Here is a 23,642-nt window from a genome sequence, read left to right as displayed (position 1 = left end):
CCCTCCCCCGTTCATGCTCTGTCTCTCTCTGTCCCAAAAATAAATAAACGTTGAAAAAAAAAAATCATAAAACTAAAGGCAAACAATTATTATTTAAAAAGCTTGTGACATACTGTATAGATCAAAACGTTTAATTAGCTTTACTAATGAAAGGCTCTTATCAGTCAACAAAAGAATGATCAACGCCCTTGAATAATAGAAAACAAAAACAGATAATTTACAAGAGGCAAATCAAATGGTAAATTAAATTTCTTAAAAAATAGTCACGATGTCAAAACGCTATCTATACACACACACTATTCTTATCTATACAATTGATAAAGATTAAAAATCTTTATCCTTTGATGAAGTTGGACAAAAATCGGTCCTGCATTTTAATGCTGATAGGAATGTAAATTTATTAAGGGCAGAAATGTGGCACCATGAATGAAAAGCAAAAACAAAACAAAAACCACAAAAAGCAAAAGAAAATACCACATTGGTTACTAATAGCCCATCTAAGAATTTATCTGATGGAAAGAAATGCATCAGGTAGTGAACAAAGATGAATGATAAAATATGTATATTCAGCCCTTTAAAAAATGTTAATGAGGAAAGATAATGGTGTTCTTAAATAATAAAACTAAGGCATAAGACATAAGTGCAATATGATCCCATTTCAAAAATATAATAGGTTCGGAAACAAATTTTAATAGGAATAAAATTGTAGGTAAGAGGGTTTTAAGCAGGATGTTTTTATTCTCTCTGCCTTTTTAAAGTTTCTACAGTGGTTTTGTACATTTTTATATTTTTTAAAAACGTTTAATGACTTAAAAGTTCAGCTGGGTGAGAGACAGTTCCTCCTTCCCTAGCAGAAGAGAACAGGGTTTACCCAAACCCAGGATTATACACAATCTCTTTAGTCTCTCTCATCAGACAGGCTTCCTTTATAGCTAGTTCCTTGTATTTTGCAATTATGTTAAATTTCCACAAATTCAGTTAGGGCCTGGAGTGTCCCACTGAGGGAGCACTCCCTTATCGGAAAGTTTGTACAGTGAACTCTGATTCCAGCAACGAAAATCATCATAAAACCATAGAAAGAAAACCGTAATTTATGAAATTGAGAAATTTTTTCCACTGATGATTCACTAGGGTGCCACTCCTGACTGACAGTGTTGCAGCGCATCTAAACCATCCTTTTCAACATCATGTAGGAAGAGAACAGTGGAAAAGCCAAGATTAGTGTGGTCAAGTAACCCATGAAATTAACTAAGGGAGTTGCTGTGTTGAACTTAGTCCCTGAGCACCTGTTTATAGTTGTTCCCCTCCACCCCCCTGATTTTTTCTCATTAAGGAAGAACTTGATCTGAGAAAGAGAGCCTAGAAATCTACATTCTCTGGCTGCTTAGATCTGATAGACACATCAGTTTACTGGCCCTGTCCAGGAGCTGCAAAAGAAATGTCACCACACCCCCACCTCCCACCCTGTTTGCCCTCATCAGAGCTTACGTTCCTCTTCTGAGCTCACTTCCGGGCTGAAGTTTACCTCCATTGGGGAGACACCTGGGGAGAATTAAAACTGTAAATTGCCCACCATAGGGCACTGAGAACTCCATCTTCATCCCTTGGTCTTGTATTAGCCCCCCCTTTTTCTAAGTGCTGGCACATAAGGTGCCAAGTGTTGCTCTGGGTGTTGGAGATCTAGCAGGGGATGAAACAAGGCTCCCACTCTGACAGCGCTTGTGGGCTGTGCGGAAGCCAGGGAGGCAGAGCGAAGAAAGGCAGCGTAAGATAAATTCGGATAGGTAAGGGCTGACAGGGGAGGGGTTGGTGAGATGACAACCGGGGAGGGAGGGAGGGAGATCTCTCCAGGGGTTGGTGTTTGGGTTGAGACTGAACCGGGAGAGGCGGCCTGGGCAGGAAGAGGCGTGCAGGAGCAGGAACTGCTAAGGCCAGGGTCCTGTGGGGCCTGTGTGAGGAGTCAGGAGAGGCCAGTGTTGCTGGAGCAAGGGGAACTAAAATGGGAATGAAAATGGGGAGTGGCAGGCTAAGGACAAACGAGGAAGGGCCAGGTAAGCCGTGGTCAGGAGCTTGGATTTCCTCCCAAGTGGAATGGGAAACCGTCGAAGGGTTTCAGTCGGAGAAGCAGTAAAATCTGGCTTACGTTTCCAGGGATCCTCTCATCTCCTAGGTGGAAAGTGGATTATCAAGGGGGAAGACGCATGGACCGCCAGCGTTGCTGAGGCAACAGATCTTTTTGAACATGTCTTTTTAAAGACAGGAACCTGACTGCTTTTCTCTTTCCCTTGTTAAGATTTTATGGCCAAAGCGAAGATGGAGACGAATTCAATAATTCAATCCGCCAGTTGTTTTTGGCTTTCAATACGCTAATGGACAGGCCTCTGGAGGAAGCTGTCAAGATCAAGGTCAGCGTGGTGTAGCACGGGTGCCCCTTTCAGTGCTGTTGCTGAGGGTGCTCGGTGACAACACAGACTGGGCCATGGTGGGAGAGAAACAAAGTGAATCATAATTCTTGGAAAGCTAGTGAATTTTAGTATGACTAAAGAAAGCTGTTAAGGGAAAAGCCTGTGTGTTAACTTTTATGCACATTTGTGTTCTCAAATATATTCTCAAACGGCAGTTTGCCAAAGACAGACCATCCTTTGAGGGGCTCCTGGGTGGCTCAGTCGGTTAAGCGTCCAATTCTCAGTTTCGGCTCAGGTCATGATCTCATGGTTTCGTGGATTCGAGCCCCGCGTCGGGCTCTGCACTGACAGTGCAGAGCCTGCTTGGGATTCTCTCTCCCCCTGTCTCTCTCTCTCTCCTTCCCACCTCCCCACGCTCACGCTGTCTCTGTCTCTCTCAAAATACATAAATAAATAAAACTTTAAAAAAAAAAAAAAAGACAGACTATCCTTTTGACGTCCTGTGAATGGCTTTTGTGGCCCCTGTGAATTCAGCCCGTGGATCCTGATGTTACAGGCAACAGGTTTTTATTCTAAGTTCCCAGAAGCCAAAAGTCACCATCATATTCATTGTTATCGATTGTTTATTTATTTATTTATTTATTTATTTAACATTTTATTTTATTTTTGAGACAGAGAGAGACAGAGGATGAACAGGGGAGAGTCAGAGAGAGAGAGGGAGACACAGAATCGGAAACAGGCTCCAGGCTCTGAGCCATCAGCCCAGAGCCTGACGCGGGGCTCGAACTCACGGACCACGAGATCATGACCTGAGCCGAAGTCGGCCGCTTAACCGACTGAGCCACCCAGGCGTCCCCGTTATCGATTGTTTAATGTAAAATAGGCAATCTCTGAGGATTCAGATCTGAGCTTTATTATTTCTTCTTTGTTGTTTATGGTCACTTTGTGAGGGAGATGTCAAGATTTTAACTACCTCCTTAGATAGAAAAATGAGTTCCAAATAGTGCCTGTTGGTAATGAAGAAGAAGAAAAAAAAAAAGCCATGCCACCTGACTTTTAAGGAAAAAGATTTTAGGAGATCACATCTAGCAACATTGAGCTCTCTTCTCCAGTGCAAGATCATCCGTTTCCAGTTCCCTATGTTGAGCCAAGCCTTTTCTTCCTGGGGTTAACGAGTACATCCTGTATTCATCCTGTTTGGCAACTGAATTTGCCTTTTGGTACCTTTTTCTTACAGGGAGCAGCTCTGAAGTACCTTCCCAGCATAATTAATGACGTCAAACTTGTGTTCGATCCTGTTGAGCTCAGGTAAATAGCAAAACACATTTGTTTGTGGACTTTACCAGAGAAGCAGCTCCCCGCTTGGCTGGGGCCTGGGCTGCTTACGCGTTCTCGTATTCTTCTGACCCCTTTCGGCGCTCCGTTGCTGTGGAAGATCTAAAAGGAGACACAAAGCCTGCCCCTGGGAGAGATTTGCACTTTCTCTGGGGGAATCAAGACGCGCAGACATGAAATTAACTACAGAAGAAAGCACATAATGATACGCTTCCAGCCCCATACCTAAGCATCCCGGCTAAGTCAGATGGTGAGCGACACCGGAGCAAAGTCAGCCAGAAAAGGATTGTGCAGAAGGAGTGTTAAGGCCCGTCCGCAAAGCCAGGATAGATGTGACCGCCCTCTGACAGTTTACACGGAGGCAGCCCCGAGGCTGAGCGCTGTAGCCCTCACGGAATACAGTCTCGCCTTTACTTCCAAGGGACAGACTCTCAGGGTGTCTGGGAGAGATTTCCAGGTCAGACTCTCCATGCCCAAATCTCAGAGTAGAGGGGAACCGTGTAATGATACCTTGAGCGTGACGGAGGGAAAATACCAACCTCTGGGGTTTCTTTTGCAGCATGCTCTTCTGCAAGTTCATTCAGAGCATTCCTGACAACCAGTTAGTTCGCCAGAAACTTAACTGCATGACCAAGATAGTGGAGAGCAATCTTTTTCGGCAGTCGGGTACGTCTTCACCAACAACTACTGCTTACCAAAACCCCAGGCTTGCTGCTGCTTCAGCCAAATTTTTTTTTTTTTTTCAATGTCAATGATGTCCTTGCCAGTAGAATTTTAGGACTTAGGGACCTCCGGAGAAACCGGTTTTAAGAAGACGAAGTCAGTTCAGTATTTCCAAGAGTATCTTAAAGAACAGAATCATGCGTTTTTAATTTAATTTAATTTTTTTTTTTTTTTGAGACAGAGAGGGTGCACGCACGTGAGTGAGAGGCGGAGGGAGAGAGAGAGAGAGAGAAGCAGGGTTCAATCTCCCCCAAGGTGGGGCTGGAGCTCTCCCGAAGCAGGGCTCGAACTCAAGCCACGAGACCGTGACCTAATGCTTCACCCACTGAGGCACCCAGGCGCCCCCCAGAATCATGCATTTTTTAATGAGAACAATCCAGTATTTCATTAATTAGAGCGCTTTGTCCTAAAAATGGACCCCCCCACAAAGTTGCAGGCAAGTAGAAAGGTAGTCTTTTTAAACAAATATGTCTTCTTCGACCTGTACTTATCGTGTATTCTGGAAAGCCACGGGTCGGTAGTGCAGGGGTGTGCTGGGACCATCTGTCCCAGCTCAGGAGAGCATATTAGGTGATCTCTCTCAACTCCATGCTGTCATGTCACGTGAGGAGCTGAAAATGGACCACAGTAGAAGTATTTATACCACAGAAATCGGCAAGCACTGTGAGTTACGGGTTTGGGGGTGGGGTGGGGTGCGGTGGGGAGGGCTGTTAGTTGGGGAGCCAGATCACCAGCATACGACTGGAAAGGCAGAGGGCACGGAGGAGAGAAAACTCTCACATGGATGAAATACTCTTCATTTGGTGAGTAGAGGGAAGGCAGTGCAGCCACCGAGTTTAAATCACTGTGCTCCTGTCCCAAAGCTGAGAGGAGGAAGAGGTCCAGTAGCTGGTCTTTCCCAAAACCCAAGACTTGCGAAACAGGGACAGCTGTGGGAACTACTCCCAGGTCAGGGGCTCCCAGAGGGTGAGCCCATGTTGCATGTGTTGCCTGGAGGGTCTGAGGACCCGCAGAACTCCTCAGAAATAGGGAAAGGGGAGTGGGTTATCGGTGGAAGGCCTCCTGGCCTCGCCCCGGGGCTAGTTATGTAACTTTGGCCACACGAGGAGCCTCCTGTGAGTCAGCGTCCATCTCCATGGAAGGAAGGATTTGAGCTACCTCATATCAGCAGCCCCTTTCGGCTGTGACACTTCCCGACCCTGTGGGTTTCTGCTTAGAGGTTCCAGCTGTCGCAAGGACACCGTTGGAAGTGTGCGCAAAGCTGGTGAATGCTCTTAAGTAGAAAATGTGATGTCATGAAACATCTTAACATGCCGCGCCGCCCGTGCCGCTAAGCGTGCAGAAAGGATAAATGAGATGTGAGAAGGATGGGGTGTTTTGCAAGCATGCACCGCGTGGTTCTAGTTAGAGGAAGTAATCTCACTGTTAACAGTTATTTCCGTTTGTGGCCAGGATCTCTGGCCTCATCGTAAAAATGTTTTATAGTAGTGAAGATCCCAGAAGAAAGACATCATAGAAAGATAAGCCCTTATTTTGTGAAGTGCATGCGCCTGCAAAAACATGATCCGAATGTCCTCAAAACACATGGAGAGGTACTAGTCAAGCTCACTCAGTATTTATATGAATTTTAGAGCAGATTCTCTCCATTAGGTGGAAGCTTTCGAACATTAAGTATAACTTGCTTAAGTTTTTCATTTCATACGACTCAGCATTCAACGAACAAGCTGGCATTTTTTTTTATTAAAGCTAAAGAAATTGTTGAATACTTCAAACGTTTTCGCACAGGTACCCGTGACAGGTGTAATTTTCTTGGCTTTTAAAATCAAGTCACGGGACTTGCGGAGCCTGAGTGGCTCAGTCGCTTGGGCGTCCCGGCTCTTGATTTCGGCCCAGGTCATGATCTCACGGTTGTGGGATGGAGTCCTGCGCCAGGCTCTGTGCCGAACGCGGAGCCTGCCTGGGATTCTCTCTCTCTCTCCCTCTCTCCCTGCCCCTCCCCCTCCTCAGAGCAAATAAAAAATAAAAAACATCAACAAACAAAAATCAAGTTATGGGACTGAAGTTTCATGCTGCTGCCTGCAGGGATCAAACCCCCACTGGGCGGAGCCAAGAGGTCGGGCTGCGGCTGTAGTGGGGGGAGGGGGCGGGGTCAGGGAGTTGCAGGCAAGAAGCTGGGCAGTTCGGGGGGGTGCCGCCGCAGCCCGTGAGCCGCGTGCATCTTCCCTCTCAGAGTGCAGAGATGTCCTGCTGCCACTGCTGATCGACCAGCTCAGCGGCCAGTTAGATGACAACTCCAGCAAGCCCGACCATGAGGCCAGCTCGCAGCTTCTGAGCAACATCCTGGAAGTGCTGGACAGGAAGGATGTGGTGAGTTGAATCGTCACTGTCACCCGATGCACACCACAGCACAGGCTCGTCCCTTCCCTAGGGCAAGAAGGACTTCATGGCCTTCCCTATCTGAGGGCCCCACCCAGGGGGCTTAGAAGCCTGGCTACTGGGGCAGGCTGCGGCTGGTTTGGGGGTGATCGGAGAGGCTGCTGCTTGCTAGAGCCTTCTCCGCACACCGAGGTCCAGGAGAGTCCGCTTACTGCTCGCGCCAGCTGCCACTGCTTCTCCAGGCTTGTCGCCGGTGGAGATCCCCGAGGGGACTTCGAAGAACCGGACCCCTGTTCAAATGTTTTAAGCAGAAACCTCGGCCCTCCAGGAGTATTGTAGACATTCCTGAGCTTCTGAGCCATTTTCAGTTTTATGTCCTCACACTGATCCTTCCTTTTTGGGGCCTAGTGGCCACAGTGTGCTTTCTTCTCTCGCATCTCCTCTGTGACCTAGGCATCCCTACTCCCCGAAACCCTCCCCAGGCTGCATCTGCCTGGATTTACCATGTTCTAGAGATAGCACAGCCCATAGCCCAGCCATGGCCTCCTCTAAGAGGCTGCAGAAGTTAGCAGAGTGTGCTTGGTTGAGCACAAACCTTACTCACCACCCCCCGCGATGGCCACGTGGCGCCAGTGTTCCTATAGGGCAGGGAAGACGCTCTTGGCTTTGCCGAAGCCTGTCCTCTTACCAATATCTTTAGGTTCGGTTCTGCTAAAGGAATTGAAGAACACTCTGTCCCTTTTCCCGTAGCTGAATTCTTAGTTCGCCTTTCAAAGTCAACCCCAGGATGGCCACGGGCACGCCTGCATTTCTGCTAATTCACGCCGCAGCCACAGAGGTCCTGGACGACGCCCTTGCCTTCTCTGCCTAACCCCACCCTCAACCCACCTCCCTGTTTGTACTATTTATCTGATACTAATTATAGGTCACGCTCCTCCTCCTTTGTTCTTAAATGTGTTTCTAGAAACCACATAAAACACAATAGGTTTCCCCAAGGAATTTTGTGATTGGGTATTGGATTCCTAACCAGGGATTTTATAACACATAAATAATGTGACCAACCATATCATGATAATAATATTTTCAAAAAGTAACTTTTATGACTCAGTCATCAAAATACTGAAATGAAGCCCAAAGCTGTAGTCGGCAACAGTGAGTGTACTAGGGGCTTTGGTTTAGGCAGAGCTCCAGTGTTCTAGAAGTGTATCTATATGATCCAGAGTTGATTGGAAACATGGGAATCAGGCTGCTTCTTTTCTGGTTTCAGCGTCAGCACATGTAGTTTTCTTTCTCTCTCTCTTTCTTTCCTTCCTTCCTTCCTTCCTTCCTTCCTTCCTTCCTTCCTCCTTCCTTCCTTCCTTCCTTCCTTCCTCCTTCCTTCTTTCTTTCTTTCTTTCTTTCTTTCTTTCTTTCTTTCTTTCTTTCTTTCTTTCTTTCTTTCTTTCTTTCTTTCGAGCCGGGGAGGGGCAGAGAAAGAGGGGGAGACAGAATCTCAAGCAGGCTCCAAGTTCTGAGCTGTCAGCACAACCCAATGCAGGGCTTGAACTCATGCACTGTGAGATCATGACCTGAGCTGAAGTCTGGCTGACACTTAACCAACTGAACCACCCAGGTGCCCCGCACGTGTAGCTCTTTATCTTTAGGCAAATCGGCAGGCACGTCAATTTCCTGTTCCAGCACATGTAGGGATGGTTCCAGATGACCTCTTAGACCTCTCGATCTCTTCCACTTCTAACCCAGTTTTTTGTTTGTTTGTTTTTGTTGTTTTGGGGTTTTTTGTTTGTTTGTTTTTTAGAGTTTATTTATTTACTTTGAGAGAGAGAGAGAGAGAGAGCAAGCACGAGAGGGGCAGAAGGAGAGGGAGAGAGAGAATCTCAAGCAGGCTCCACACTCTGTGTGCGGGGCTCAATCCCCTTCAGATCATGACCTGAGCTGAAATCAAGAGTCGGTTGCTTAACCAAGTGAGCGACCCAGGTACCCCTTGTTTTGTTTTTTTAATACAGTATCTTTACCTACCTTCTTATCATGTAGAAGGACTCTTTGGAAATGACTTGAGTATATTTACATCTTGTGCTGATTTAATTGACTTGAAAAAAAAAATTTTTTTTTTGGTCTTCCTGATAAGGTTCCCTGTAATGAGGAAAAGTGTTCGCAATTATTGATCTTAGAGTTCTGTTAAAGTAGTAAATTCAATCGTGTTTTTTTTTTTTTTTTGGTGACGATGATATGGTTTTATCCCCCACCATCGTTTATACACGTTTGTACGTAATTGTACAAACGTGTACAAACTAACTGTATCTGTCTTCCTATACCTTCTCGTCTCCTCAGTTAATTCCAGGCTCTAATTAGTGACATGTATTCCTCTGCCTTTTTTTTTTTAGTCATCCAGGATTCCTCTTGTCCCGAAGCTAGATCTGCAAACTGTCCATATGCTTCAAAGTCCAGCTGTAGTAACACCCCATGCGGTTTTCTCCGGGCAGCCCTGCCCAGAGTCCCCCTCTCCACTACATCCCTTCATGCCCTCCTTACATCTTGTGTAAAGCCCTGCAGTTGTGATTCAGGTCACAGGCACGTCTTAAACAGCTCCCGTGCTCCGGGCACTGTGATGGATGTAAGTAAGCGTGCAGCAGTGAACGAGAGAAGCGAGTAGCCGGCCCTCGCGGAGCTGACCTTCTACGTGTTTATTTATTTGTGTTATTTTACAAGGATTCCATGTGATCGGCAGTTGAGCAGAGCGGACCTTCTGCGAGGATCCGGACGTTTTGCTCATTTATCTTTAAGCCCCAGCTCTCCTGATCAGAGAACGTCCGATTCCTTTTCCGACCTCCACCCGCGGCTGGCACGGGACTCAACACACCGAGCTGGGTCTGCGGTGTGGTCTCGTTACATAAATAGAGGAGAAAGCGGTTTCAAGAGAGAGGGAGGTTTTCCGGATCGTTTTCATTCAAAGAAACGGGAAGCAAGTGAATACATAATACAAACAAAGAAGCAGAGAAGGGAGGTATGAAAGGGACGCTAGGAATCCTTGGTATTTTAATAAAACTATCTATCGCAGTGATTTGGCTATTTGAAGCAATAGCCGGGAGTTTCGGCATATCTATCACGAGGATAAAGGCTCTGTAAAGACAAGCTGAATATTGCTAAGGTAGAGCCGAATGAATAGAACATCAAATCACAAAAAAAGAAGAAAGGAAAAGTAAGAACACGTGTCTGTGAGGTGCTGTTTGCTGTGCCCACCAGCCCACCTAACGCCTCTAAGGGATCTGTTCTTTTTTTTCTTCCGTGCGAGAACACGGAAGTTCAGCAAAGGTAAATGATTGCCCAGAGTCACATGTGACAGAATCAAAGTATTGAGTCCCTGGGTGGGTCTACTCTTTCTGCCAAAACACCACAGACGGGGGCTCGACCAACAGACATTTATTTCTCATGGTTCTGGAGATGGCAAGTCCAAAGTCGGGGGGCCGGTACGGTAGGGTTCCTGGGGAGGGCCCCCCCCTCCTGGCGTGAAAACAGGTCCTTGCTCTCTGTCCTCACACGGCCTTTCCTCAGTGTGTGTGGAGAGAGAAAAAACAATCTGGTGTCTCTCCTTACAAGATCGGGGCCATGCCTTCCGGTCATACTTGCCTCCCCAAAGCCCATGTCTACGTACCATCACATGAGGGTTTAGAGCACCAGCATATGACTTTTGTGGGTTGTTTAAATTATAAAAAAAAAAAAAAATTTTTTTAAGTAATCTCTGTGCCCAACATGAGGCTTGAACTCACGACCCTGAGATCAAGAGTCACATGCTCTATTGACTGAGCCGGCCAGGCACCCCCAGCATATGGCTTTTTTGTTTTGTTTCGTTTTAATAAAGTATTTATTTATTTGGGGGGGAGAGAAAGGACAGAGAGAGGAAGAGAGAGAATCCCATGCAGCCTCCGCACTGTCCCTGCAGAGCCTGATGCAGGGCTTAAACTCACAAACTGCAGATCACGACCTGAGCCAAAATCGAGAGTCAGACACTTAATCAACTGAGCCAGCCAGGCGCCCCAACCCTAGCGTATGACTTCTGAACACAAACATTCGGTCAATAGCAGTCTCCTTCACTTGAATTTCTTAGTGTTTTTCCTCCTACACAGAAGGTGGCAAGAACTTTGAATTTTTGCCTTTTACTTCCCATGCATGTGCCTCGTTGTCCTGGGCCACCCGATGTGCTCAGTGTCAGGACTGAGATCTCATGCCAGGGGTTTTCCTCCCAGAACTACGTGGAGTTGGTAGCCCCCTTGATCTTAGAGTGTGCGGACGATCTGTGCTGTTGGGGGGTGGGGGGGCGTCCTTCCCCTGCCTCCCGAGGCTCATCTTTGAAATGTTACACCCGATCATTTTCAACGGATTCCTGAGTAGCAGTGTCCTTATCATCCTGTTTCCCTTTTCGAACAAGAGATTACTTTCCAGGGAAGAGCCGGAATGAGATTTAAAGAGAAAACTCACTTGTCCAAGGTTCTTTGCGGGAGAAGTGAAGCTGAGTTGGAAGAAGTTGGTGTCGATTCCCGTGTTTCCCCCTCAGGGTCCCACGGCGATGCACGTCCAGCTGATCATGGAACGGCTGCTGAGAAGGATCAACAGGACCGTGATCGGGATGAGCCGCCAGTCTCCGCAGATCGTGAGTGTCGCTACAGGGGACCCACCACCGCTGCCGCTTCTCAGTGTCCCACCTGCCCTTCGGGGATCTTCCGGACCAGTGTCTTGGGGCCGGATTCCCACAGACCCCTCTCGCGGGTCACAGGCTGTGCCTGCATGCTGTGTGCCCTGAGGAAACTGGGGGCGGGGGGGCTCTAGAACCTCACAGCCCTCCCCGTCAGGTGACCTTGTTTCTAACCGCCAGCGGATCTTGATTGCAACACTGATTTTTCTCGAGGGAAAATGATCCAGCAGGGGTGGGGGAGAAGGGAGGGTAATGGGGGGAGCATTGTTGGCGACCTTGTAAACCCGACAGTGCAGGTCCCTTCTAGAGGAACGATGCTCGTATCAGCGATGAGACAGAGCCTGTTGCAATACGTTCCAGCAGATACTGAATCAGTGAACACCCTGGGTAGGCAAACTCAGCCCCCATTTGAGCTCATACTCTTTGAATATTTGTTTAATATTTCATTTAAGGAAAACCTAAACCTTGGTGAGCAGGCGATGAAGGGTGTTGGTGGCTGCGTTCAGTGCTTCCTCTGTTATCGCAAGTAGTTGTGTTCTAATTCTCAGTATGTGATGTGCACGCGCCGTCTGGATCGACCCTTATCGGAGTGATAATAGTAACACTATTTAGTACTTCCCGCTGTAGTGATAATTAATAGAAGTGGTAATTAGCTGGGTTTTTTTTTTCAAGTTTTTGACATTTATTTATTTTTGACCCAGTGAGTGGGGGAGGGGCAGAGAGAGAGAGGGAGGCACAGAATCCGAAGCAGGCTCCAGGCTCCGAACTGTCAGCACAGAGCAGAACATGGGGCTCGAACTCACGACCAGTGAGATCACGACCTGAGCTGAAGTCAGACGCTTCACCGACGGAGCCACCCAGGTGCCACTTCAGCTAGTTTTTGTTGTTTTTGTTTTGTTTTGTTTTGTTTTAACCTGCCAGAAGTTATTTTAAGCACTTCACGTGTCACTGAAACCTCACACACCTCCTACAGGGTGGTTCTATCATTAGTTCCATTTTTCAAGTCAGGAAACATTGCAGAGAGAGCTTAAGAAACCTGCCTGAGGAGCTCCTGGGTGGCTAAGTCGGTTGAATGTCCAGCCCTTGATATAGGCTCAGGTCATGATCTCTCGGTTTCATGAGTTTGAGCCCTGCCCCGGGTTCTTCACTGGCAGTGCGGACACTGCTGGGATTCTCTCTCTCTCCCCCTCACTCTCTGCCCCTCCCCCGCTTGCCCTGTCCCTGTCTCTCTCAAAATCGATAAATACACTTAAAAAACGTATAAGATTTTCCTGAGAAGGGAAAATTTGAACAAAGACTTGGAGAAGGGGGGGGTGGGTAGTGTGAAGGTGGGGGGAGGGGCCTTTCAGGCAGAAGCAGTGGCCAAGGCAGAAACCTTAAGATGTCCTTTGTAAGCTTCAGCTTTGGCGACAGAGCTGGTCCAAATAGGGATACAGAGACGTGCCTGCTAAGATTAAGACTCAAGGCGATCCGAAACAGGATCCAGGTCTTACACTAAGGTATTAATCGGTAATTAATTAAGGATCCAGGTCTTGTACTAAGGTATTAATTGGTAATTAATTGTTCTTGCCACGCCATTGCTGCCACATATGTGAAGAACATATAAAGAAAGGCAGTTTGATAACTGTTGTTCATCTCTTCCGCTCTTGCTATTTCTAGGAAACCCAGGAACCTTCACAAAGTTTTAACAGAAGTCACAAACAACTTATTAAACTAACTGGTTTCAGAATAAACAGATAATATTCAGCGGCCTTTCTTATAACAATGGTACCTGTTGAGGGATTATAAAGGAAGAATCTCATTTAATTTAGTCGCAAAAATATGAGAGTGAAAATAAAACCAGATGGGGCGCCTGGCTGGCTCAGTCAGGAGAGTATACAACTCTGCATCTCGGGGCCATGAGTTTGAGCCCCACGTCGTATGAATAAATAAGTAAAAACTTTTTAAAAAGTAAATAAATACAAGACACACATAAATGAAGAGCCACATAGAAGTAAGAGTGGAGGGGACTGCGCTGTCAGATTTGAAAACATAATGCTACAATAAAAATAGTGTTGGACTCATGGAATAGAGTACATACACCAACAGAACAAAACTGAGAGCATTTAAAAGGAGACTTCAGATTATATGACAATTCTATTATTTTAATAAGGAAAGTGGAGATTTTTTTTGACCATGAATTCAAAGTTTTTTGTTTTTTATTTATTTTTTTTAATTTTTTAAATTATTTATTTATTTTCTCAATATATGAAATTTATTGTCAAATCGGTTTCTGTACAACACCCAGGGCTCATCCCAAAAGGTGCCCTCCTCAATACCCATCACCCACCCTCCCCTCCCTCCCACCCCCCATCAACCCTCAGTTTGTTCTCCGTTTTTAAGAGTCTCTTATGCTTCGGCTCTCTCCCACTCTAATCTCTCTTTTTTTTTTTTTTTTCCTTCCCCTCCCCCATGGGTTTCTGTTACGTTTCTCAGGATCCACATAAGAGTGAAACCATATGGTATCTGTCTTTCTCTGTATGCCTTATTTCACTTAGCATCACACTCTCCTGTTCCATCCACGTTGCTGCAAAGGGCCATATTTCATTCTTCCTCATTGCCACGTAGTACTCCATTGTGTATATAAACCACAATTTCTTTATCCATTCATCAGTGGATGGACATTTAGGCTCTTTCCATAATTTGGCTATTGTTGAGAGTGCTGCTATAAACATTGGGGTACAAGTGCCCCTATGCATCAGCACTCCTGTATCCCTTGGGTAAATTCCTAGCAGTGTTATTGCTGGGTCATAGGGTAGATCTATTTTTAATTTTTTTGAGGAACCTCCACACTGTTTTCCAGAGTGGCTGCACCAATTTGCATTCCCACCAACAGTGCAAGAGGGTTCCCGTTTCTAGGAAAGTGGAGATTTTTAATAAATGTTACTTGGAAAATCTGTGAACAATGTGGAAAAAAATTTGATTTTATTTCATGGTGTAACCAAAATCAACATCAGATGGAATGAAAGGTCAGTGTAAAAAAAAGCAAACACTAAAGCAGCTAGAAGAAAACATAAATTAGTGTATACTTTAAAAAATTATAGTATGGGGCCCCTGGGTGGCTCAGTCGGTTGAGTCTCCGACTTCGGCTCAAGTCATGATCTCACGGCTGGTGAGTTCGAGCCCCACGTCGGGCTCTGTGCTGACAGCTCAAGCCTGGAGCCTGCTTCAGAGTCTGTGTCTCCCTCTCTCTCTCTGCCCCTCCCCCACTAGTGCTCTGTCTCTCTCTGTCCTTCAAAAATGAACAAATGTTAAAAAAAAAAATTTAAATATACATATAAATTGACAAAAATATTAAGCTATTCAGTCCCTTTCTCCCTAGCATGTCCCTAATCACACGTGCATAACATGCCAGAAGTTAACTGAAAGATTCTGGAGCTGGAAAGACAGGGAGCATTCATTTCCCTCTCTGCTCATCCACTCTCAGTTTTACGATCTCGTTTTCCTCCTTGCATCCCTCCACAGTCAGATTTGTGCCATTTCACACATTTCTGAATGGACTACAACTCTCTCTGTCTCAAAAAGCAACCCCGGGTCCCCAGGTTGTTTGTATTGTAACTCGTCATCTAGCTGAGACCTTAGAGTCAGCGTCCATCGACCTACAGGTGTCTCTACAAGCCATACTAGTAAAGGGATGAGTAAAGCCCTCCACATTCCTTAACTGAAACCTGGAAGGAGATCATTTTCAGCCGCAACAGCAAAGCGTGTGCCTTGTAGACCGTCAGGGCGCCGAATGTTGCCGGTTTGGTAGGGTCCCTGTTTTCCGGTAACTGGGTGGCGAAAACCAAAGTAGGTGCGCACGGGTCTTGTTTTGCCAGTCGGTGGCCTAAGGCTTCTGGATTTGTGTTTTCTTCTCTCCTTCCAGGGGGGTTTTGTGGCCTGTATGATTGCGATTCTGCAGCAAATGGACGACAGCCACTACAGCCACTATATCAGCACTTTCAAAACCAGACAAGACATCATTGTAAGTTGTCTTCCTCGGGGCCTGGTAACTTTAAGACTTCTTATATTCGGCGCACGCACACCCGGACGATAACCCACACTGAGCGTGTGATTCCCTTCCCCCCCTACCCCCAGTGCTGCATGTCTGTCCACAGCCATGACAGAAAGGAAAGGGTGGATTCTCACTGTCTGTGATAGGTTCTGGAGACTACAAAACATGTCCCAGGAAGCCCTCACTCAGCCTCCCAAGTCTCTTGGATTTGGAGAGAACCCTTATCTAGAAACATGTACAAGATCCTTTTTGCTCTCAGAGGAGAGGAGTACCTCATCTTCAGGGACAGCGGTCACGCCCTGGGAAGGATTCTAGGAGGCAAAGACGTGCACAGCACTGTGTCTGTGATGTGCCTGCTGCCATCATTTCCAGGACTTGCTGGAAAGGGAGACAAGAAGAGGGAATACTTGCCCCTTAGAATGTCCACAAGGTATCCTAAGCTGAAAACATTCCATTCTCTTTTGTTTTCAGCGAGAAAACCGTTCTCGCGATGACTGTTTAGCAGGCCGCCGAAGGTGGCTGCTTCCCCAGGATCCTTCCCTGGAGGCAATTGTTAGTGGCCGTTCAAACATCCCTGAACGTGTCGCCTTAATCTTGTACAGCGGTGGGCTGGACACGGCGGGGTCAGTAACCCAGTGTCCCTTTGCCCACGTCCTTGTGGCGGCCAGTCTCTCACGATCAGTGCTGTAGTCTAGGCTCTACATTGTCTACTCTCTGTCTCTGTTATACTCGTAGTATGTGGTCCGTGCACCCAACGATATCTAGCTCTTTCTCGGCCAATTGACTTCCTTCCTGTGAGGCCCGCACGATGGAAAACCACACAAGGAACTGCACAGAAAGTGCGGTGCGGTAGCAGGAGTAGTAGATTCAGGGATAAACTATGTCACTTAATCTGGAGGCTTCCATGAGCCTCCTCTTAGGCCATACTCTGCCAGGCAGACCATAGCGTACAGGGGCCCATAGCGTTAGGCAGGTGTGGCTGCAGAGACCAAGTGCAAGGGAGTTAGGACGAGAGGAGGGCAGAGGCAGATGGTGTAGTGGGTTTAAGAACACAGGCTTTAGGGGCGCCTGGGTGGCTCAGTCGGTCAAGTGTCCAACTTCGGCTCAGGTCACGATCCCACGGTTCGTGAGTTCAAGCCCCGCGTCGGGTTCTGTGCCGACAGCTCGGAGCCCGGAGCCTGCCCCGGATTCTGTGTCTCCCTCTCTCTCTCTGCCCCTCTCCCGCTCCCGCTCGGTCTCTCCATCTCTCAAAAATAAACAAACGTGAAAAAAAACAAAAACGAAAAACAACACAGGCTTTAGAGCATCCAAATCTGGGTTTGAATTCTGGCTATTTTACTTCCTTCTAGGAAATTTTGGGCCAGCTATTAAATGTCCCTAAAGCTCGGTTTCTTCATCCGTAAAGCTAGTACCTGTGTCGAGGGTTAATGTAAAGGAGCACTGATTGAGTCCACACCTGGGAATTACCTAGCTTTGTGCTTGGCAGGTAGTTAATGACTATGAGGACTAGCTATAATAGTGACTTTATTATTATTATTGTCATGTAAGATAAAGTTGACATAAAAATAGTTTAGTGACGCTAAAAATCTCCCTCAGAAAGCAGGTAGAACAAGGGAAGTTCTAGTAAATTCAGGCTCTTGACAATTTGGTTCTATTAAGTAGGCCAAAGAACAGGTTTGCCTTGTGTTTTCTAGAACAACGGTAAGCTCTTCCCTCTGTGTCGTGTAACTAAAAGAGGATTCTTATCCCCATGAGAAAACTATAGCCATCAGGGGTAAGCCTGCAAGGGACAGCTAGGGCCTTTTGATGTCCAAGGGACTCTCCTTTCCCTTCCTCCTGCTACCTTCTGAGGAAATCACTTGGAAGAGTTTGGGAAATGGGAGATAAAGTGAGATCTGGGATAATCTATGAATTGTCTTTATTATATTATACTGTCACTGTTTACAATTAATTTAGATTACCAAGAGTTGAACGGAGAATCGGCATCGGAAGTGGGTAACTGGGGACATCTTGGGTGGCTCAGTTGGTTGAGCATCCAATGATCTTTCAGTCACAAGATCGAGCCCCACATCCAGCTCCCCGCTGAGCGTGGAGCCTGCTTAAGATTCTCTCTGTCTCTGTCTCTCTCTCTCTCTTTCTCTCTCTTTCTCTCCCTTCCTCCCCCTCCTTCTCGCCCTCCTTCCCTCCGCCCCACCTCCCCTGTGTGCGCTCTCTCTCTCTCTGAAATGAAAAATTAAAATACAAAAATTTTTTTTTAAGATTTATTTATTTTTGAAAGAGCACAAGTGGGGAAGAGGCACAGAGAGGTGGGCAAGGGTGGGGGGCGGGGTGGGGGAGAGAAGATCCAAAGCTGAGCCGACAGCGGCAAGCCCAATGTGGGGCTCAGACTCACAAACTATGAGATCGTGACCTGAGCCGAAGTTGAATACTCAACCGACTGAGCCACCCAAGTACCCGTAAAAGATTTTTGTTTTATAAGAAGTGGATGACTGGCATTTAAACTTAATCCTTTCTTCACACACCATGAATTCATACTGATTTGAGAGAAAGAGTTAATAGACTAGTTAATGCGTTGTGGGTATGATGAAGAGGGGCACCTGGGTGGCTCAGTCGGTTGAGCGTCCGACTTCGGCTCAGGTCATGATCTCACAGTTCATGAGTTCGAGCCCCGCATCGGGCTCTGTGCTGACCGCTCGGAGCCTGGAGCCTGCTTCGGATTCTGTGTCTCCCTCTCTGTCTGTCTCCACACCTCGCCCACTCACACTCTGTCTCTCTCTCTCTCAAAATAAATAAACATTAAAAAAAATTTTTTTAAATGTATGATGAATTTGAAAACTCAGGAAATATATCTATGATTTGAGAACCGAGGATAGAAAAGTTTGACTCTCCGTTGAGCCAAAGGAAGGTTCAAGGGTAGCCCAGACCTCAGAGCCAGAACCTTTCCCCCTCCTGTGCTGTGTGGCCGGAAGTTAGCCACCCTGCCCACCGTCCCGGAGGAACATCCTTACAAGTGGAGGCCAGGCCGCCTGCTTCCCCATCACTGTGTGCGTCCTGCTGCGTGATGTAACTTAGAAGATACAACTGTGTGGTTGGCGCCGGAGGAATTGGCCCGGATTCTCATCTCAGGAATCCGAGTGGAAAATATCTAAATTTAACCAACTAGTAAATACAAAGCTTGCAAAACTTTTTAGCTTTGAATTTTAGCTCGAGTCGTTCTATTCCTAAGCTGAGTTTTGCTCCCAGCACCCCCCCCCCCGCCCCCCGCCTTTGAGTAGAAGAGCTCTTTTTCAGACATCGTGCTCTGTGTTCTTTTGTTATTAGTTATTACCATCATTGCAGGGCGTGGCTGCCATCTCTTTTTAAGGGCCCTTTAGGACCCTTCCCCCCAAGCTACCCATGGGAACATTCCTGGAATAGGAAGAATCCTGACTTTGCTTTTTATTTATAGCGGTTTTGTTCTGTTCTAATAATAATAAAGGAGGCTTGGACTCAAGAGTTATCAGCAGTCTCACCATTGTTGGTAAATTCATTCTAAGTGCGGTAGATCTGTTCCATCGACGCTTGGCAGGAGAGGACTAAGGCATTATGGATCTAAAGTTGGGGCCCAAAACCCCAAGCTCTCTTCCCCGCTCTCCCGCTTCCTAGTTTCTACGGCCTTAAGTCTTTCACTTTTTTCACAGGCCTCAGTTTTATCAGTTATAAAGTGTGGACAACTGTTTTGTCCGTGTCAGATCCCTAAAAACCTTATTAAAAAGGTAGGCTGTAATTTCGGGCTAGGGCCATTGTGTTCTGATGGGGAGCTCCCTCCAGTCACTTTTTCCACAACTGCTCCTTTGTTCTCTGCAGGATTTCCTCATGGAAACTTTTATCATGTTCAAGGATCTGATTGGAAAGAATGTCTACGCCAAAGACTGGATGGTCATGAATATGACACAGAGCAGGTAAGACGGCCCCAGGGCAGGGCATGAGTCATTTGACTCTGAATTGCTTGGCTTTCTTGACCAGGTATGGGCCCTCCCATAGAGTGCTATTAAATCTCTGCGGCCCATCCATGCTCTGTAGAGCAAGAAGCCTCCTGTTTCTGGATTGCCGATTCTTTGCTCACTTCTCACCTGAGGCTCTCTGCTCAGGTGTGGTCCCCTCATTGCCCAACTCCTGTCATCCTCGGCTCTCCCCCGGTGGCCCTTGGTGGCTCTGCACCGCCCTCATCATCATGACATTCAGGGCCTCTGCAGCCTGGTCTGCCCTGCTTTTCTAGCCTTGTCTTCCACGATTTCCCTCGGTAGCACAACCTGCGCTCCAACCGAACTGGCCTCTCTCTGGTCCCCAAACATGTGCTGTGCTTTCCGTTGGACGGCTGCTTCCACCTCCAGCGCCTTCCGCGTGACCTTTGGCTGTCAACCTGCCACCCGTTCCTCCAGGTCCTTCTCAAATGCCATCTCCAAAGGAAACCTTTCCAACCTGGATGTCGCGTCCTCTTCCTTTTGATTTCCCCGTAACTCTTTGACACCCCCTCCACAGAATTTTCCGTGTTCTCTGTTGGGTCATGGTTCTGTTCACAGGTCTCAGGTGACCCCCACCAAGTGGCAAACTTCTTTTTTAAAATTTTTTTTTTTCAACGTTTATTTATTTTTGGGACAGAGAGAGACAGAGCATGAACGGGGGAGGGGCAGAGAGAGAGGGAGTCACAGAATCGGAAACAGGCTCCAGGCTCTGAGCCATCAGCCCAGAGCCCGACGCGGGGCTCGAACTCACAGACCGCGAGATCGTGACCTGGCTGAAGTCGGACGCTTAACCGACTGCGCCACCCAGGCGCCCCCAGCAAACTTCTTAAGACCAGAAACCCTCTCTTTCAAGGCAGACCTTAAGCCAGTGCTTTCCAGTTGTTGGACCACGATGGAATGGAAGCAAAAAAACTGCATATATATATATTTTTTCCATAGTTTCAGAATTTTATTTATATATATATGTATAATAAGATTTCAGAATTATATATTATACATATAATATTAAGATTCCAGAATTTTTTTAAAGAACTAAATAAAGTAAATCATTCTAAGAGCTGTTAACTCTTAGAAAAACCCTTCCCAGCTATGTAAAGATTAAAGAAAAAAAATCGCATCAGTATCACCAGACTTGGAAAGACAGGTGTCACAGTAGAGTGCAAGAGCCCTGTCTGAGGCTCAGGAGACCTGGTTAGTCATCTCAGCTCTACCCCTAAGTGGCTACATTGTGGAGCAGCCCCCAGTGGATCTCGTAGACCATTCTAGAAACTGAACAGTGCCGTCTCCAGACTGCTCTGTCGTCGGTTTCTGATGACCTCAATAGATGTAAAGGTCTTATGCTGCAGAGCCCAAGTTTGGTTTGCTTTGGTTTTTAACATAGATGGGAAATGTTTTAAAGACAGAAAGGTGCTTTCTTTATCTGGTGTTTTCTCCCTCAGGGTTTTCCTTCGTGCTATAAATCAGTTTACTGAGGTTCTCACAAAGTTCTTCATGGATCAAACAAGCTTTGAACTTCAGGTAAGCATGGCTACTCACATCATTATTCCTCAAATTCTCAGCCACAGCAAGAGAACGGTTGCATTTTGGAAAACGTCACTTCAAATTTTATCATTTTCTTACTGTTTTTTTTTTAAATCTTACAATTTTTTTTTACTTTTTAAAATATTTATTTTTGAGAGAAAAAGAGGGAGAGACAGAACACAAGTCGGGGAGAGGCAGAGAGAGAGAGAGAGAGAGAGAGAGACACAGAATCTGAAGCAGGCTCCAGGCTCTGAGCTGTCAGCACAGAGCCCGACACGGGGCTCGAACTCTTGAACTGTGAGATCATGACCTGAGCTGAAGTGGGACACTTCACTGACTGAGCCACCCAGGCGCCCCTATCATTTCCAGATGCAAACAGTTTTCTTGTTTTTCTCTCCTTTCCCTAAAGCGCACATTCCTGTCACCCCGTCCTTCATACAGTCAAGTCGAGTTTTTTTCTTCTTTCCGTAAAACTAATACAGGTTAAAAAGAAAAAAAAAGTAACGGCAGAAAACATAGCAAAGCAAAAAAAAGAACATTGAAAGACAAATAGCCCTACCTTCCGTTGTTAACATAACACAAATACATGCATACTCGTGCTTGCAGCTAGGCACACAGATATTTCTCTGCCTACAAGTGATTTGGTTTCTAAGGAGAGGTTTCTATACGTGCTTGTTTGAAAATCCAAAGTGAGGGGCGCCTGGGTGGCTCAGTCGGTTGAGCGGCCGACTTCAGCTCAGGTCACGATCTGGCGGTCCGTGAGTTCGAGCCCCGCGTCGGGCTCTGGGCTGATGGCTCGGAACCTGGAGCCTGCTTCTGATTCTGTGTCTCCCTCTCTCTCTGACCCTTCCCCGTTCATACTCTGTCTCTCTCTGTCTCAAAAATAAACTAAGAAAAAAAAAATCCAAAGTGATAGCAAATCAGGTGCCCGTGAGCTTCATCGTCATTCATTTATTCATTCATTCATTCGTCCAACAAATGTTAGACGGCACAGGGTGCCATTTTAGGCCCTGATGAAGCCAGACAAGTTCCCTGCTCTCATTCCAGCAAACGTTTTGTTGGTGATACGCTTTTGCTGTGTCATGGGGCTTCGTTTATAACTGTGAGACTTTAAAAGTGGAGACTCATAAGAAGAGAAAGTTATATGTGCATTTACGTATACGTGGATGTGTGTGTGTGTGTGTGTGTGTGTGTGTGTGTGTCTGTGCCAAAATGGAACACATATATTTGCTAAACATAACGTATATATATATGTATGTGTGTATATATATACATGTATATATACACATACATATCTATATAGATAGATAGATAGATCTATATATAGATCTATATATATAGATAGATATATATCTATCTATATAGATATGTATGTGTATATATACATGTATATATACATATATATGTATGTATATATAGATATCTATATATATGTATGTGTATATATACATGTATATATACATATATATGTATGTATATCTATCTATCTATCTATATATATATATATACACACCAAAATGGAATCAAGCTATGCAATTCTTTGGCAACCTGTTAATGTAATTATTTTTCTCTCGTCTTTTCAATGATATTAAACACTTCCACCGTATTTTTAATGGCTGAATACAGTCCGTGGCATGGCCGGGCCATGATTTATTTAACCAGATTCTTCTTAGGAACATTTAGATTGCTTCCGTCTTCTGCTATTTAAATAAAACAGTGAGGGCCTTTCTTGCTTTAAATATTTTTAAATACCCGTCACTATTTTGCCAGGATAAAGTCCTAAAGTATTTACTATTTCAGAAGTTTGGCAGAATTTTAAGGCTTTTGATACACGTTGCCAAACTGCTTACTATAAATAGGTGCATTTACTGGCAGCAGTTTTCCTTTATCTCAGGAGTAAAGACCAATATGATAGTCTGGATTTTTTTTTAAAAAAGCTTAATATTACTATTAAGTGTTAAAACTTTTCAGGGTTGAATAAATGAAACTCGAGAAAGAAAAAGGAGCCTTGTGGGTTTTATTTTGTTTTTCTCATTAGTTTCTGCGAGTGAATTTCTACCATGTGGCGCGATCTTACCCTGACCCTTACTAATGTTACTTTCCATTTCTTTTCACCCACACCGTTTAATTTGAGCAGCTCTGGAACAATTACTTCCATTTGGCGGTAGCGTTTCTCACCCACGAGTCCCTTCAACTTGAAACCTTCTCTCAAGCCAAGCGCAACAAAATTGTCAAAAAGTAAGTGTCCCCTTAAAACTTGCTTACGGTTGGGAGGATGACTCTTCCATTTGTATTCAGAGCAAGAATTTTGGTATCCCAGAAATTAACTGGATAGAGTCCCTCCCCGGCCCCCCACCCCCGCAAGGTGTGAGCGAGATAGGTCTTTTTTTTTTTTTTTTTTAATTTGAAAAATGTTTTTATCTATTTTTGAGAGAGAGAGAGAGAGAGAGAGATCAAGTGTGACAGGGGAAGGGCAGGGAGAGAGGGAGACACAGAGCCTGATGTGGGGCTCAAACTCGTGAACCCCGAGATCATGACCTGAGCCGAAGTGGGACGCT

The 23,642-nt window shown here is 45.9% G+C and overlaps 1 protein-coding gene across 5 annotated transcripts in view; it reads left to right on the top strand.

Annotated features, from left to right (window-relative positions):
• Positions 1-23,642, top strand: part of DOCK5 (dedicator of cytokinesis 5) — a 220,094-nt gene that overhangs the window by 145,256 nt on the left and 51,196 nt on the right. For all 5 annotated transcript variants that reach the window (XM_047855615.1, XM_047855618.1, XM_047855616.1 and 2 more), the window contains exons 23-31: positions 2,294-2,405; positions 3,643-3,713; positions 4,300-4,406; positions 6,694-6,830; positions 11,389-11,484; positions 15,431-15,529; positions 19,406-19,500; positions 21,003-21,081; positions 23,222-23,322. In XM_047855615.1, coding sequence (XP_047711571.1) covers positions 2,294-2,405; positions 3,643-3,713; positions 4,300-4,406; positions 6,694-6,830; positions 11,389-11,484; positions 15,431-15,529; positions 19,406-19,500; positions 21,003-21,081; positions 23,222-23,322 — 897 coding nt within the window. The remainder of the gene's footprint in view (positions 1-2,293; positions 2,406-3,642; positions 3,714-4,299; positions 4,407-6,693; positions 6,831-11,388; positions 11,485-15,430; positions 15,530-19,405; positions 19,501-21,002; positions 21,082-23,221; positions 23,323-23,642) is intronic.

This window comes from Prionailurus viverrinus, chromosome B1 (genome assembly GCF_022837055.1).
Source record: "Prionailurus viverrinus isolate Anna chromosome B1, UM_Priviv_1.0, whole genome shotgun sequence".
In the NCBI taxonomy this organism is placed as follows: domain Eukaryota; kingdom Metazoa; phylum Chordata; class Mammalia; order Carnivora; family Felidae; genus Prionailurus; species Prionailurus viverrinus.
Note: the sequence above shows the minus strand (reverse complement) of the source record. Positions and strands in the feature narration are given on the sequence as shown.